At 41.2% G+C, this 18088-nt stretch overlaps 1 protein-coding gene across 1 annotated transcript in view; it reads right to left on the bottom strand.

Moving 5' to 3' along the window:
- Positions 1-18088, bottom strand: part of dnah5 (dynein axonemal heavy chain 5) — a 227990-nt gene that overhangs the window by 150261 nt on the left and 59641 nt on the right. Inside the window, exons 2-5 of the mRNA XM_033048007.1 lie at positions 10975-11109; positions 9598-9682; positions 7920-8083; positions 4494-4712 (exon numbers count right to left, since the gene is read on the bottom strand). Coding sequence (XP_032903898.1) covers positions 4494-4712; positions 7920-8083; positions 9598-9682; positions 10975-11109 — 603 coding nt within the window. The remainder of the gene's footprint in view (positions 1-4493; positions 4713-7919; positions 8084-9597; positions 9683-10974; positions 11110-18088) is intronic.

Raw genomic sequence — 18088 nt, 5'->3', positions numbered from 1 at the left:
TCTCAACTTATTTAACCAGTTGAGTGACATGTACAATTTTCCAGTCTGAAGAAACTTACTTGGGTTATAGATGGGTAATCGCCAAAATGTATTCCTTTCAAATCCTAAGATTGAATCTACTTAGCTCAGTCTTTTTTCATTCTTTAGTTGCATTGTTTTCAAAAGCAGTTTGTTTGTACAAATTTGGTAACTCCTCATCTGATTCAATTTTATTCTCCTTTTAGGTCCAGCATGCTATCCTCCTCCGTTATATATAATGAGGCAAACTATACAGTCTGTCACTTTCTTATGGAAAAGGGATGGCAGCTAGTTATAGTCATAGCATCACCACAGCGAAGGTGGAAACAGGCCCTTCAGCCCAACTTGCCCACACCAAACCAACATGTTCCATCTATACTATTCCCACTTACTTGCGTTTGGCCCATATCCCTCTAAACCCATCCTATCCATGTACCTATCCAAATGGTTCTTAAACAATGTGATAGTGCCTGCAGATAGTTAGCTGAAATGAGAACCAGTCTTCAAAAGAAAGCCATTTACATGCATGTAAATACATAAGCAAACAAACTAACATCAATTGATACACCAAATCCATTGAAACTAGTCACTTACAGTGTGACATTCTGATTCTGTAGCTTTGTAACCACACAAGGGATAATAAATGTTCATGTTAATTGACTCTCATTGAAATTAGTAATTTATGGACAATTCTCAGGAATAGAACCCTTATGTAGTCTGGAAACTGCCTGTAATACGTTTTCAAGAACCTTACATTGCACCTCTCCCCATCCCTGACAATTATAAAAATATTAAGGTTGCCCAGCTGCTGACCTCACAATGCCTTTGCACCTGGCCCAACTGTCTCCAGGCCCCGCCCAGCCCTGCCCCCTGGGGGGGGAGGGGGGACGCTTCATTTCCAGAACATTCTGAACGCATGACGCACAGATGCATTTCGCTCTCTGTCTCTCCCCCTCTCTCTCCCCCCATCTCTGTCTCTCTCCCCCCTCTCTCTCTCCCCCCTCACTCTCTCCCCCCCCCCCCCCCCCCGCAACCACACGTTGGGGGAACAGACCCAGCAGGTCTGCACTTGGTCTAGTATCTATTAAAACTGCGTGTGTGTGTGTGTGTGAGATTGTCCTAGTGGAATGTATCTCCTCGAAAACCAGACGCAAAAACACGGAGATTTTTACAATTTCGGTAGGGATTTAACTTATGTGTGCAGAAATCCACTCCTCTCTAGATTTCGTCAATTATTTCCCCAGATTTTGAATTAAAATGTTCACAAAACATAAAAAAAACTTTAAATCAAACTGCTGCATGAGTCAGTGCCACCTCACAGATGTCCAATCACAATGGATCTCATTTACATATATGACATCACAATGGGACAGGTATGGGAGATCGAAACCTTCACGTGGTCCCACTAAAACCAAACTGCTGCATGAGTCACAGCGCCATCTCACAGGTGTCTAAATACAATGGGACAGGGGTGGGAGATCTCTCCCCCTCCTTCCCTCCCTTTCACAATGCATTTGCACCTGGCCCAACTGGCCCCACCCGGCCCTGCCCTCCCCCAACATGCCTGGTGGCCCCGCCCACTGGCCTCACACTGCCTTTGCACCTGGCCCAACTGCCGACAGCTTTCATGCATGAGACGCGCACGCTTTATTTTCAGAACATTCTGAACGCGTGACGCACGGTTGCATTTCGCTCTCTCTCTATCCCCCCCTCTCTCTCTCTCCCCCCTCTCTCTCCCCCCATCCACCTAATTCACAATTGTCTTGTGGTGTGTTTTTATCAAGTTTCGTTCAGATGGATATATTCACTTGTATATTTTACAAGTTATTCACATTTTTAACTTGACAAAATCCAGTTTGAGTAAGAATCACTTGAACTTGCAGTGGCAGTTGCAATGGCAGTTAGCAGCTATGACGTCACAAAGAAATCTCAATTACATAAACTGCCCGTGAGCAGTGCTCCACCCGACAATGACATCACAATGGGATCTAATTTACATAAACTGCCCATCAACAGTGTTCCACCCAGTGCAATGAGAGATTTGGAAATATGAAGCAAATGGAAGAGTGTAGGAAGGAACTGCAGATGCCGGTTTACACTGAAGAGAGACACAAAATGCTGGAGTAACTCAGCGGGACAAGCAGCATCTCTGGAGAGAAGGAATGGGTGACATTTCGAGTCGAGAAGAAGGGTCTCGACCCAAAACATCACCCATTATTACTATCCAGAGATGCTGCTTGTCCCACTGAGTTACAACAACATTCTGTGTATATCTTAGATGGAAGAAGTGTTTTCTCTCAAGTATATTCACCTTTGTCCCTGTTCGGTTGAAAGGAAATAGTAAAAATAGTAAAAATTGGAAAGAGCCATGGTTTTCAAGGGAAATTGGACACTTGGTTCGGAAAAAGAGAGAGATCTACAATAATCATAGGCAGCATGGAGTAAATGAGGTGATTGAGGAGTATAAAGAATGTTAAAAGAATCTTAAGAAAGAAATTAGAAAAGCTAAAAGAAGATATGAGGTTGCTTTGGCAAGTAAGGTGAAAGTAAATCCAAAGGGTTTCTACAGCTATATTAATAGCAAAAGGATAACGAGGGATAAAATTGGTCCATTAGAGAGTCAGAGTGGACAGCTATCTGCAGAGCCAAAAGAGATGGGGAAGATATTGAACAATTTCTTTTCTTCGGTATTCACCAAGGAGAAGGATATTGAATTATGTGAGGTAAGGGAAACAAGTAGTGTAGCTATGGAAACTATGAGATTCAAAGAAGAGGAAGTACTGACACTTTTGAGAAATATAAAAGTGGATAAGTCTCCAGGTCCGGACAGGATATTCCCTAGGACATTGAGGGAAGTTAGTGTAGAAATAGCAGGGGCTATGACAGAAATATTTCAAATGTCATTAGAAACGGGAATAGTGCCGGAGGATTGGCGTACTGTGCATGTTGTTCCATTGTTTAAAAAGGGGTCTAAGAGTAAACCTAGCAATTATAGACCTGTTAGTTTGACGTCAGTGGTGGGCAAATTAATGGAAAGGATACTTAGAGATAATATATATAAGCATCTGGATAAACAGGGTCTGATTAGGAACAGTCAACATGGATTTGTGCCTGGAAGGTCATGTTTGACTAATCTTCTTGAATTTTTTGAAGAGGTTACTCGGGAAATTGATGAGGGTAAAGCAGTGGATGTTGTATATGTGGACTACAGTAAGGCCTTTGACAAGGTTCCTCACGGAAGGTTGGTTAAGAAGGTTCAATTGTTGGGTATTAATGGTGGAGTAGCAAGATGGATTCAACAGTGGCTGAATGGGAGATGCCAGAGAGTAATGGTGGATGGTTGTTTGTCAGGTTGGAGGCCAGTGACTAGTGGGGTGCCACAGGGATCTGTGTTGGGTCCACTGTTGTTTGTCATGTACATCAATGATCTGGATGATGGTGTGGTAAATTGGATTAGTAAGTATGCAGATGATACTAAGATAGGTGGGGTTGTGGATAATGAAGTAGATTTTCAAAGTCTACAGAGAGATTTATGCCAGTTGGAAGAGTGGGCTGAAAGATGGCAGATGGAGTTTAATGCTGATAAGTGTGAGGTGCTACATCTTGACAGGACAAATCAAAATAGGACGTACATGGTAAATGGTAGGGAATTGAAGAATGCAGGTGAACAGAGGGATCTGGGAATAACTGTGCACAGTTCCCTGAAAGTGGAATCTCATGTAGATAGGGTGGTAAAGAAAGCTTTTGGTGTTCTGGCCTTTATAAATCAGAGCATTGAGTATAGAAGTTGGGATGTAATGTTAAAATTGTACAAGGCATTGGTGAGGTCAATTCTGGAGTATGGTGTACAATTTTGGTCGCCTAAGGAAGGATGTCAACAAAATAGAGAGAGTACAGAGGAGATTTACTAGAATGTGGCCTGGGTTTCAGCAACTAAGTTACAGAGAAAGGTTGAACAAGTTAGGGCTTTATTCTTTGGAGCGCAGAAGGTTAAGGGGGGACTTGATAGAGGTCTTTAAAATGATGAGAGGGATAGACAGAGTTGACGTGGATAAGCTTTTCCCACTGAGAGTAGGGAAGATTCAAACAAGGGGACATGACTTGAGAATTAAGGGACAGAAGTTTAGGGGTAACATGAGGGGGAACTTCTTTACTCAGAGAGTGGTGGCTGTGTGGAATGAGCTTCCAGTGAAGGTGGTGGAGGCAGGTTCGTTTTTATCATTTAAAAATAAATTGGATAGTTATATGGACGGGAAAGGAATGGAGGGTTATGGTCTGAGCGCAGGTATATGGGACTAGGGGAGAACACGTGTTCGGCACGGACTAGAAGGGTCGAGATGGCCTGTTTCCGTGCTGTAATTGTTATATGGTTATATATGGTTGTACATGTCTCATTTAAAAGTTTAAAAATACATAAAGGACAAATTGAAATTTGGAACATCAAAATGAAAAGGTATTTTGTTGCAACTCCGTACTTTTTCCATCAGGCTTTCCTGAGCACTTGCCAAAACGCTCACAAATCCATCCAATGAACTTAGGAAGTCTTGGCGTACACCGCTTGCCTGAGGACTGTTCAGCTCTCCCCAACCACTGTTCATTTTCTTCAAAGCAGGAACAAATATTTCTGAGAGCAGATGTTCTACTGCTTTCAAAAGTCCAACATCAGTCGTATCAAGAACATTGAAATTTACTTCCTAAAATTTTGAAACAAAAGAAAACAATTACCATTATGTTAAATGACAACCTGCATTTTGCATATTGTAAAATATTGTTCGAGTAATCCCAGTCTTGGATTAAGTTTATAACCTTGGAAGCCATCTATCTTCTCAGGCTCATGCCAGGATGGAAAGAAGTAATTTTATTCACCCAATTCTCTCTCTTAATTTCCAGTCCTCTTCCAACTCATTTTCTCTCATATTTGCTCTTTAATAATTTTCCATTAGCCAAAAACTGGTTATATTCAAAAGCCAATTAGCTTACTAAAACATATTTGGGTTGTGGTTTGAAACCTGAGCACCCATAAGAAACCCATGTGACCACAAAGAAAATATTTAAACTACATATTTAAAGATTGGCCAAAGCCTAACAACCATACTTCAGCGTATTTCATTACCTTGTGGAGAAGAAAATAAAGTGAATTCAAAAAATCAAGAAAAGAATGAGCAATTTGTTCACCCCAGAGCAAACACATCTGAAACAATAGACATAGACAGTAGACAATAGGTGGAAGTGTAGGCCATTTGGCCCTTCTAGCCAGCACAGCCATTCAATGTGATCATGGCTGATCATCCCCAATCAGTACCCCATTCCTGTCTTCTCCCCCTATCCCCTGACTCCGCTATTTTTAAGAGCCCTATCTAGCTCTCTCTTGAAAGCAGAGAACCTGCCTCCACCGCCCTCTGAGGCAGAGAATTCCACAGACTCTCTGTGAGAAAAAGTGTTTCCTCGTCTCCGTTCTAAATGGCTTACTCCTTATTCTTAAACTGTGGCCCCTGGTTCTGGACTTCCCCAACATTGGGAACATGTTTCCTGCCCCTAGTGTGTCCAAGTCCTTAACAATCTTCTATGTTTCAATGAGATACTCTCTCGTCCTTCTAAACTCCAGAATGTACAAGCCCAGTTGCTCCATTCTCTCAGCATATGACAGTTCCGCCATCCCGGGAATTAAAGGGCCTGTCCCACTTACATGTCCTTGGCACGCAAATTACGCGACTTCGTGGTCGCGTTGAGCCGCGATGGTCCCGCGCGATTTCATGCGTACGCACAGCCGTCTGGAGCGCGTGACGTCCTTTGGAAACGTCAGTCTGAAAAGAAGGGTCTTGACCCAAAACGTCACCCATTCCTTCTCTCCAGAGATGCTGCCGGTCCCGCTGAGTTACTCCAGCATTTTATGTCCATCTTCAATTTTCTTGGCCCCGATCTGGGAGTAGAAGTGTGGGCGGACCGGATCCACGACGGCCGTGAGCCCCAGTCCGAGCTTGGCGATTGTTTGCCTGCTTCTGCTGCTGTTTGAGGCGAGGCGTTGCGTCGCGCCAGGGTCTTGGGCCTGTTCCACCTTGGCCGTCAGTTCCGCGACAGGCCGTTGGCGCGCGGAGGTTTAGTTCGCTACAAAAATTTCGAAGCCCCGCGCGATGTCGCGCACAACTACATACTCCTCCGCGATTCTCAGTGGGACAGGCCCCGCGCGGCCATACGATGCCCGTGCGCCTCAACGTGACCACGAGGTCGCGTAATTTGCATGCCAAGGACATGTAAGTGGGACAGGCCCTTAACCTTGTAAACCTATGCTGCACTCCCTCAATAGCAAGAATGTCCTTCCTCAAATTAGGGGACCAAAAGTGCACACAATACTCCAGGTGTGGTCTCACTAGGGCTCTGTACAACTGCAGAAGGACCTCTTTGCTCCTATATTCGATTCCTCTTGTTATAAAGGCCAACATGCCATTCGCTTTCTTCACTGCCTGCTGTACCTGCATGCTTACTTTCGTAGACTGACGTACAAGGACCCCCAGATCCCGTTGTACTTCCCCTTTTCCCAACTTGACGCCATTTAAATAGTAATCTGCCTTCCTGTTTTTGCTACCAAAGTGGATAACCTCATATTTATCCGCATTAAACTTCATCTGCCATGCATCTGCCTACTCCCCCAACCTGTCCAAGTCACCCTGCATTCTCAAAGCATCCTCCTCACAGTTCACACTGCCACCCAGCTTTGTGTCATCTGCAAATTTGCTAATGTTACTTTGAATCCCTTCATCCAAATCATTGAGGTATATTGTAAATAGCTGCGGTCCCAGCACCGAACCTTGCGGTACCCCACTAGTCACTGCCTGCCATTCTGAAAGGGACCCGTTAATCGCTACTCTTTGTTTCCTGTCTGCCAACCACTTCTCTATCCATGCCAGCACTCTACCCCCAATACCATGTGCCCTAATTTTGCACACTAATCTCCTATGTGGGACCTTATCAAATGCTTTCTGAAAGTCCAGGTACACTACATCCACTGGCTCTCCCTTATCCATTTTCCTAGTTACATCTTCAAAAAATCCAGAAAATTAGCCAAGCATGATTTCCCCTTCGTAAATCCTCACAGTTCACACAGTACACACACAGAAGCATTATTCTAAAGCTTTATTTCTCTCTCCTTTTGGTTACATCCTTCAGATTTTATGTATTCTCAGTTTAATTGTTGTCAAACTACTTATTTTGAAGTCTTAAACAATACTTTGCACATCATAGGACAATGAAATAAAATTTAATTCAGCAAAACCGCCCGGCATTAGCAGTTAGCACAATAATACCACAATCTCCAGATTTCAATGAATAATTTCACTTGTGCAACCTGCATATTGTAATGTTGTTTGCTATCTATCTTTCGTATTGGATACATTTGTTTTGAAAACAAGTGCTAATTTATCAAAAAAAAACATACATTTTGCTGTTTTAATTCGTCAGAGCAGTTACCAATCATTCGTTTTTCACATGAAGTTATAGAGTGCAGTTATTCAACATGTTCACAAGGAGGCAGCAAAAAAAAGTCAAGACATTTCTGAGAGCCTCCATTTAGCTAGTTTGTAAGCAATGTTGATTGAAATCAGGGGTCTGTTTGCCTGTCCCTTGAGGAGTAAAGGGTAGCATTACCACAGGAAGAAAAACATATAAAAGGTGATGGTGGAGGCAGATATGATGGCAGCTTTTATGAGACTTTTAGCTGGGCACACAGATATGCGTAATGGAGGTTATGGATCACAAGAAAGTAAGATTAACTTTCAGCACAAACATTGTGGGCCACAGGGGCTGCTCCTGTGCAATACTATTTTCTGTTCAATGATGGAAATGTTACACAAAACAAAATAAAATCATATACCTGTAGTGCTTTTGGAATCCATTCAGTTTCTCACCTTATGTACATTGTCTACAGTGATTGCTTTGGATGTACTAGCTCTTAAAAACATGATACAAACTCCAGTGAGGGCCATATCTTTCCCCTCAGTTACAAATATTTTTGGTTTCTTGCTTCGTCCCATATTAGGGTTGGCCCCTACTCCGAGAAGGTTCATGTGCACTGGAAAATAAATAAATATATTTTGCTAAATATATACACATATTCATAATTCACAACACCTTATTATACAGTTTGTATGTTCTGTTTGGATATGAGCCACAAAATGGGACCCTAACTGAAAATGTCAAATTTAGTACAGGACTTCAAGGCAGAATACATATTTAATATAGTTCTGGATTAGATTTTTTTTCTCCCTGTGATTATGTCTGCAATACAGCTAGATGTTAAGTTGCCCTCATGTTGAGGGCAACTTGAATATTATGTGAGACCAATTCAGACTTGTAGCCCCCAAACAACTGGCCCCAGCTATTATGGCCTTGAAAGGTATGGTTAAATATCCTGCTCATATCACAGTTAAGATTAGCAAAAAAATAATGGCCAGATAATCTTCATAGAAATATCAGTCTAAGTGCACTGAAGACCAGTGAAGGGATTATTCATCATGATGGGTAACAATGGAAGCTTCTGTAGATTGGCTATTGCATGTTAGCCAATCAGAATGCTTACTAGTAATAACCCTGCCGTACATGCCTTATAGTGTTAAGAACTCATAGTAGATGCAGCAGACTGAACGTATAATGTACTGTATATCTGACATTGAGAAGTCTATTAAAGATGTTTATACCTTTACCTGTGTATGAGTCAGGTAATTACAGCTTCTATCAAATCAGTGTTGGAAACGTGCAGTTAATTAAAAGTATTTTTTTGTTTGTTTTAGCGATACAGCGCAGAAACATACCCTTCAGTCCACCAAGTCTGTACCAACCAGCAATCCCAACACATTAACGCTATCCTACACACGCTATGGACAATTTACATTTCTACCATGCCAATTGACCTACAAACCTGTACGTCTTTGGAGTGAGGGAGGAAACCAAAGATCTCAGAGCAGTCAGAGGGAGAACGTACAAACTCCGTACAGACAGCACCCATAGTCAGGATTGAACCCGGGTCTCCGGCGCTGTAAGGCAGCAACTCTACCACTGTGCCACCATCCCACACTGTTATCAAGTAAAGTTGAGGTATCAGAGTCATGTGCAATGACAAAGCCTTCTTAATGCATGACTAAGCTACGTATAACACGAAGTCCAGAACACGGGGTCACAGTTTAAGGATAAGGGGGAAGTCTTTTAGGACCGAGATGAGAAAAACATTTTTCACACAGAGAGTGATGAATCTGTGGAATTCTCTGCCACAGAAGGTAGTTGAGGCCAGTTCATTGGCTATATTTAAGAGGGAGTTAGATGTGGCCCTTGTGGCTAAAGGGATCAGGGGGTATGGAGAGATGGAAGGTACAGGATACTGAGTTGGATGGTCAGCCATGATCATATTGAATGGCGGTGCAGGCTCGAAGGGCCGAATGGCCTACTCCTGCACCTATTTTCTATGTTTCTATAAATTCCTAGTGATATGCGGCAGTTTATCAGCAACATCATTTGCATGACCTTTTGAAATAATATCTCAATACAGCAATATTGACACTAAAAAAATGGATTACAAAGTATTTTGTTTACCTGTTTCATTTGGTTCCACATCTTGATAATAAAACATAAGGTGTGGATGTCCTCCATTAGCAAAAAATGAATCTATGCGTTCGATCTATAAAATTAAAATAAATCATTAGAATTATGGCAATCCACAAATGACTGTGTTCAGAACAGATGCTCTCAAATGTAATTTGTATGAATGGAAAAAAAATAGTGATTTAAAAATGACACGCCAACTGGAAAGTAATATTTATTTCCATTAGTGAGGAAGAGCATAGTGAAGTAAGCATTTACCCAGCAAATGTTCACACAATAATATCCCATAGATATCAACAAAATAAATGGCCTGGTGATCTGTTTTAGTAATGTTGACTGTAACTATTTGCCAGGACAACAGAGAGAGCACTCGTACTTTTGATTAAATAATGAAAATCATCGTCGATCTGGTAAGAAAGGTAGAGTTTTGTTTAACTTTATAACTATAAATGGCATTACCAATAAATATTTCCAATATTCCCACAATACTTGTGCATCTGAACATAGCTGATCAAGTGATCAAGTTTCCAGGGGGCATTCAAGCACCTTAGAGGGAAGAGCAATGGCACAGTCAAAGTTGACACCATAGGAGTGCATTGTTCATTTTTTCTTAGGTGGGGCCCACCATCTTCACTTCTGCTTCGATTTTCCACTCCTGCCTCATCTAGCTGCAAATTCTGAAAAAACTGCTGTGTGAGAGTCTCTGAACCCAACTCAAAAGCACTGAGTAGTGCCATGGCCTTAAGTAACAATTAGGTTCACACACAGGTGAGAACACGCCCCATGCCCAAACCTGCTGAAACAAAATTTGACACATGGCAAAGTTGTGCCTCCAGCTTTGCCATCTGCATGTCCCAGGTGTTCAAAAGTACTATTTTAAAACGAATTGCAGTTAAAACATATCAAAAACACTAAATGATTTTCAAACACCACCTAATACATTTATTAATTTAAAAGCAATGCTGCAAACACAACGATAAATTATTTTATTTTAAAAACCTGCATATTGGGAAGCAGTTTCCCAGCAGATCTAGAAAGGAATCTATGAATGTTCACAGCTTATTGTTTAACTAAATGCAGAACCTAGAAGCAGAATATTTAAAAAGAATCTCCAGCTGGAATCTGGAAACAGATCATTATGTTCAGGTGCACATGTATGAAAGTCCTGATCTTTCTTATTTTTATGTAGATAAAGGCGAGCAGTTAATCATGGAATCACTGTTAATTTCAAATAACGTTCCACCCATTAATGTATATTTCCCATAATGATGAGGAACAAATCTACCACCTGATTTTTGCTGCAAATTCCTTTTACTGAACGTTATAATTTTTCTTAGTTTAATGTATTTCAATAATATATATGCTTGCCTGGGAACCCTCAAGAATGGCATCTTCAACCTCGGCTTTCTCCACTCCAAGGCAGGAGGCCACAACCACCAATATGTGGTCATGTCTGGCATCCAACTGGGCCCGTTTGGCTTCTCTTTCCTCTTTTAGTTTTTGCTGCAAAACAGATTATTTTATACTGATAAAACTTGAAAACAATTTATCAAGGATCAGTGTTATTGTTCCAAGAAAACGGTCCATATAGTGATTTTCTATAATGCGAAGCTACATCATGTGTGCATGTGTCAAGAAATGAAAGTTGAAAGATGTTTATTCATTTTCCTATAATCTTGAGAGCTTAGAACTGTACAGCACAGGAACAGGTCCTTTGTATTATTAATTATTTGATTATAACAATTTGATTGTTTTGAAACCTATTTGCATGGTAATGTGACTTTTACAAACTTACTTCTATACATTTGGAAGTACAGATCAACTTCAAGTCTCATTTAAATTAAAACAAATTCATCTTTCTAAGATATCAGGTAAGTGTCAGTATGTATGAGATTCTTGCAGAGGACCTCCAAAGTATTGTAAATGCATGAGTTTGATTGGATTCAGGGCTCTCACTTAACTTTTTTTCACTGTTGCCAGCCAGGCAACCTAGGCAGCTTTTTAGGTTGCCAAATGAACAGTTTAGGTGCTCATTTAAGATGGCTTGCATGACGCGTACGATAATGTGCTCGGACGAAATGCATAGTTACCAGTCCGAATTATGCTCAATGAAGCATTCACATATTATTTCTGCTTCAAATAAAGTCACAAACTAAACATATTCACCAATCAATACATGATATATACCACAATGACATGCTGCAAAATTACAATACAGTATCTCAACCCTTTTTACACATTGCAATGAATGCAATTTCTATTATTTCTTTCCACATCCAAACAAAAATGTATTTGGATTATTCAGCGTATGATCAACTTCGGTGAGACCAAGCGCAGGCTTGGCGATCGCTTCGCACAACACATCCACTCAGTTCACAATAACCAACCTGATCTCCCGGTGGCTCAACACTTCAACTCCACCTCCCATTCCGAATCCAACCTCTCTGTCTTGGGCCTCCTCCATGGCCAGTGTGAGGCCCACCGCATATTGGAGGAACAGCATCTCATATTTCGCTTGGGTAGTTTACACCCCAGTGATATGAACATTGGCTTCTCCAATTTCAGGTAGTCCTTGCCTTCTCCCTCCTTCCCTTCTCATTCCCAGCTCTCCCACACCGTACTGTCTCCGCCTCTTCCTTTTTTTTTCCCGCCCCCCCCCCCCATCCGTCTGAAGAAGGTCTCGACCCGAAACGTCGCCTATTTCATTCACCTCATAGATGCTGCCTCACCCGCTGAGTTTCTCCAGCATTTTTGTCTACCCATTCACACAAGTTCTGTTCTCCCACTTTCCTCACCACTCCCTACAAATTAGGGGCAATTTTACAGAGACAAGTTAACCTACAAAGCCAATGCGTCTTTGGGATGTGGGAGGAAACCCACACGCTTGCAGGGAGAATGTGCAAATTCAACACAGACAGATCGAACACAGATCTCTGGCGTGTGAGGTAGCAAGTCCACCAGCTGTGCCACTATATTTTGTTTTCCAACACACAAAAAAATTATGCGATGATAACTTTGGTTACTAAATAAAAGAACCTATCCATTTTCAGTCATAAATCTCGAAGTGACGCTATGTCCCCCTTTACAGCTACTGTATGTTTTAATTCAGTTCAAGACTATGGGGCAGTACATTGGCCATAAAGTTGCTGCCTAAAAGTGAAAGAGATCCGGAATTGATCCTGAATATGGGTTCTGTCTGTATGGAGTTTGCTCCTTTTTCCCTTTGATCGCATGGGTTTTCTCCGGGTGCTCTTGTTTCCTTCCTCATTCCAAAGGTGTGCAGGAACCTTTTTCAGACCCAATCCAAAACGTAATATTTTCCTTTTGTCCAGAGATTCTGTCTGACCTGTTGAGTTACTCCAGCTTTTTATATCTATCTTCAGTTTAAACCAGCATCTGCAGTTCCTTCCGATAGAACTTTATTAATCCCAGCAGGGAAATTAAATATGAATATATTCAATTATATATGAATATATAACTATATATATATGTTATATATTCATATATAAATATACACCGTTTTGTTTTCTCGTTCATAACATTGTTTACATATTCTGTTGTGCTGCTGCAAGTAAGGATTTCATTGTTCTAACTGGGACGTGAGAGAATAAAACACTCTTCACTTGCATCGCTAATGTGTGGGATAGAACTGTGTGCTCGGGTGTACGAGTGATCGGCGTGGACTTGGTGGGCTGAAGGGCCTGTTTCCACGCTGTATCTTTAAATTAAACTAAAAACACTAAAACCCGAGGGAGTCGAAAGAAGGGTCTCTACCCGAAATGTCACCCAATTTCTTCTATCCAGAGATGCTGGCTGCTCCATGGAGTTCCCCCGCACAATTAAAGCATGGAATAGCCTTCACCCTACCATAGTCTTTTTCTTTCGTGTGACGTGCACAGCCTAAAATTGTCAGACAACTTGTTCTATTTGATCTTCCGTTTGTGCACGTCGAGTTGATTGCATTAGTCGAAACAGGGCGGACCACGTGAAGGTTGCAATCTTCCACCCCACCCTACCATAGTTACCCAACCAGACGCAACTAAATTGAAGGTAGCTCTTTTACCCAAGAACCCTTTTTTGCTTAAGTCCAAGTCAAGAGAGTTTTATTGTCATGTGTCCCAGATAGGACAATGAAGTTCTTACTTGCTGCAGCACAACAGAATATGTAAACATAATACAGAACAGGAGATAAAAGTTCAGTATGTCTATATACCATATACCATATATACACACAATAAATAGACAGATAAAATGCAATAGGCTGTTATTGTTCAGAGATTGGAATTTGGTGGTGGACCCTAGTTTAAATTCCATTTTGAATATTTTTGGAGGACCAGGAAACCAAGAAGCAACAGTTACTCCAGGGAGTTACTCCAGCTCCACGGAGTGATTCTGCGTAGGGTTTCAGCGGTCGCGGCGAGGCAGCAATGGCTGCCAGATCTCCCACAATGCAAAGGGAGGGAGAAAGTGCCCGGCGCCGACCAGTTGCCGTACAGTGCGCATGTGCAGGGCGGCTGATGATGTGCTGGGCGTGGTTGTGCGCATGTGCAGGGGAAGGATGTGCAGGCCGGAGAGCGGAGAACCGAAACCTGGACATGGATGGCGGGTGGAGATGGAGAGTGACAGAGAGAGAGATAGAGAGAGGGGCCCCACTCAGAGATGAATGGCAGGTGTCCTGGGTTCTTGTCAAGCCGGGCAAAATGGCATGGCTTTTAGGTTGCCCGGCGGAACTTTAGTTGGCCATTGGCACCCGGGCAACCATTAATTTCGAGCCCTGGGATTGCTGCAAAAGAATTGTAAATAATGTAAATAATGTTGCAGGACAGTTACCCTGCTGTTTGTTGATTGGCCAAAGTGTTAAGCCTGGCAGAATTGTTTTGAGTTCCACGATAAATGTTGCATTGTTCAGTGAATTAGCTTCCTTCCAAAAGCTTCTGCCAGAAACATTGTATAAGACCCTCTGATTGGATAGTAAGGGGACCACCCCTATGTAGTTCAGAGACCTATAAAAGGTTGCCCCATTTTAGATTGGTTGATCTTCTGGAAGGGCGCTTGGACTGCGTGACCTTTTGGGCAGTGTCTGCTTGTACGAGGCTGAAAGGCTTGGCCAGGCAGAGACAAGGATCGAACCCATGGTGGCTTAGGTATTGTATAGGGGAATTTTCTGTTCATTCTAAAAATACAGTTTAGTTGGTCCAGTGCTTGAGTCAGTGTTTTTTACTGAACTAGACTCGGGGGGTAAGCTTTAGAAGAGCGTATTTACATAGGTATCTGCATCTAATTTGTTGGCATTATCACCATAGTTCAGTTTAGTTTATTGTCACGTGTACCGAGGTTCAGAGAAAAGCTGTTGTTGTGTGCGAACCAGACAACGGAAAGACAACACATGATTACAATTGAGCCATTTAAAGTGTATAGATACATGATATGGGAATATAACCAAACATTTTATCAATCACAAATTATTTTTTCATATACACACACGAATACTATGAATGCCGATCACCACACTTGAATGCAAAAATTAGTAGTTTCCCAGCATCTGTGGTAATATTTTAAAAATGAATTAATGATACTATGACATATTAACTGTAAAAATCAGAAAACATAATATGAATTATGTTAAAAATTACAAAATATATAACAAATGTGTTAATCGACAATTGCTAATGAATGCACTTTTATTAATAGAGATGCTTCAAAATAGAAAACAAGTTGCAATTTCACAAAGATTATCCCAATTATTCACCATTCTTTCTGCAATCTTGTCAGCTCTCCTGTTAAGGGACTGTCAAGAGGCAAGTGAGTTTCTTTGCAAAAATTGCAATTAGGAACTAAAATGATTCTGACATTCGCAGATGATATCATTCATATGATGGTGTAGCACAAAACTTGTAAATTCATCACACATAATCCAATCTGATGGAATGGATGAACGTGAAGCGAATGAAATTTAAGATGGTAAAATATAAAGTGTTGTTACGAAGAATGAAAGAACAAAATGAACTGGAGGGCATATTTCTAAGAGGCCCAAATACAAAAAGCAATGGAGTTTAAGGAAGTGATTGAAATAATGGAGAGAATCTTTGGCTTTAGAAACAGTACAAAAGCCAGAAAATCATGGTGTATTTTTATGAAACGCGGATTCAACCAAAACAGAAAGTAGTGTGCCAATTATGGGTGTCACACTTCAGGAAAGATGCAGAAGAGATAAACCAAAATGATTCCAGGGATGAGAGACTACTTTGACATTGATTGGGGAAACTGATACTGTGCTCCATGGAACACATTAATTTCCAAAGACTAAATGGCTAAGGTTTAGAATGTAATACAAGGCCAGTAATGGAGACAGGTTCTGAATAGCATGCAATAAGCTATTGGATATGTATCTGCAAGGAAAGATTTGGCAAGATTTGGAAATAGGGTAGAAAAATGGGAATTATTGGCTTGCTCTTTCATTGAGCCAATGTGGATTATTAAGGCTACATTCTACAGTGCATTCAGAAAGTATTCAGACCGCTTCACATTTTCCACATTTTGTTACGTTACAGCCTTATTCTAAAATGGATTAAATTCTTTTTTTTAATCATCAATCTAAACCCCCATATAAAAAAGCGAAAACAGGTATTTAGACATTTTTGCAAAGTATTAAAAAGAAATAACTGAGATATCATATTTACATAAGTATTCAGACCCTTTACTCCATACTTTGTTGAGGTACCTTTGGCAGCGATTACAGCCTCAAGTCTTCTTGGGTATGACGCTACAAGCTTGGCACACCTGTATTTGGGTAATTTCTCCCATTCTTCTCTGCAGATCCTCTCAAGCTCTGCCAGGTTGGATGGGAAACGTTGATGCACAGCTATTTGCAGGTCCCTCCAGAGATGTTCAATCGGGTTCAATGCCAGGCTCTGGTTGGGCCACTCAAGGACATTCATAGACTTATCACGAAGCCACTCCTGCATTGTCTTGGCTGTGTGCTTAGGGTCGTTGTCCTGTTGGAAGGTGAATCTCCGCCCCAGTCTGAGGTCCAGAATGCTCCAGAGCAGTTTTTCATCAAGGATCTCTCTGCCACCACCATGCTTCACCGTAGGTATGGTATTGGCCAGGTGATAAGCGGTACCTGGGTTCCTCCAGACGTGACACTTGGCATTCAGGCCAAAGAGTTCAATCTTGGTTTCATCAGACCAGAGAATCTTGTTTCTCAAGCCTTTTGGCAAACTCCAAGCGGGCTGTCATGTGCCTTTTACTGAGGAGTGGCTTCCGTCTGGCCACTCTACCATAAAGGCCTGATTGGTGGAGTGCTGCAGATGTAGTTGTCCTTCTGGAAATGTCTCCCATCTCCACAGAGGAACTCTGGAGCTCTGTCAGAGTGACCATCAGGTTTTTGGTCACCTCCTTGACCAAGGCCCTTCCCCCCCCGATTGCTCAGTTTTGCCTCACAGCCAGCTCTATGAAGAGTCCTGGTGGTTCGAAAGTTCTTCCATTTAAGAATGACGGAGCCCACTGTGCTCTTCGGGAACTGCAATGCTGCAGAAATTGTTTTATACCCTTCCCCAGATATGTGTCTCAACACAATCCTGTCTCGGAGGTCTACAGACAATTCCTTCGTCTTCATGGCTTGGTTTTTGCTCTGACATGCACTGTCAACTGTGGAACCTTATATAGACTGGTGTGTGCCTTTCCAAATCATGTCCAATCAATTTAATTTACCACTGGTGGACTCCAATCAAGTTCTAGAAACATCTCAAGGATAATCAATGGAAACAGGATGAATCTAAGCTCAATTTTGAGTGTCATAGCAAAGGGTCTGAATACATATGTAAATGTGATATATCAGTTATTTATTTTTAATTACTTTGCAAACATTTCTAAACACCTTCATTCTGGGGATTGTGTGTAAATTGATGAAAAATAAAGAATTTAATCCATTTTAAAATAAGGCTGTAACATAACAACATGTGGAAAAAGTGAAGGGGTCTGAATACTTTCTGAATACACTATCTCAGAACCATTCTGTGGTTCTGTGAATGTATTGTTATTACAAAATTATGCATGCATTTTTACTCAAATCAATCTTGTTTGTTGGCACCACAGTAAATTAATAATAGATATCAAATGGATGACATTTTATACTAAATCTTTGTTCAAATTGAATCCCCCTTGGTTTGTTCAATAGCAAACAACAGCACAGTAAAAATCAACCTGTCCAAACTGATATGGGCACTCTCTGACCCAGGCTGAATTGTGTTCCTTCCAATGTCAAACTGAATCACTCAAAAATGTCAGCAATGTAATTAGAGTTCAGCAGATGGATTTAGATAAACCAAAATGGTCAAGTAAACTGTTCAAAGATTCACAAATTAACAGTGCATCATTAAACCTTTCACAATAATAGGTAAGCAAGTTGTAATAACATTGGCGCTTGGTAACAGAGAGAAGCTAATAAATTATCAGAACAAAGCTTTCTAACAAATATAGT

Source organism: Amblyraja radiata, chromosome 2, assembly GCF_010909765.2.
Source record: "Amblyraja radiata isolate CabotCenter1 chromosome 2, sAmbRad1.1.pri, whole genome shotgun sequence".
Taxonomy (NCBI): domain Eukaryota; kingdom Metazoa; phylum Chordata; class Chondrichthyes; order Rajiformes; family Rajidae; genus Amblyraja; species Amblyraja radiata.
This window is presented reverse-complemented; position numbering and strand designations above follow the sequence as displayed.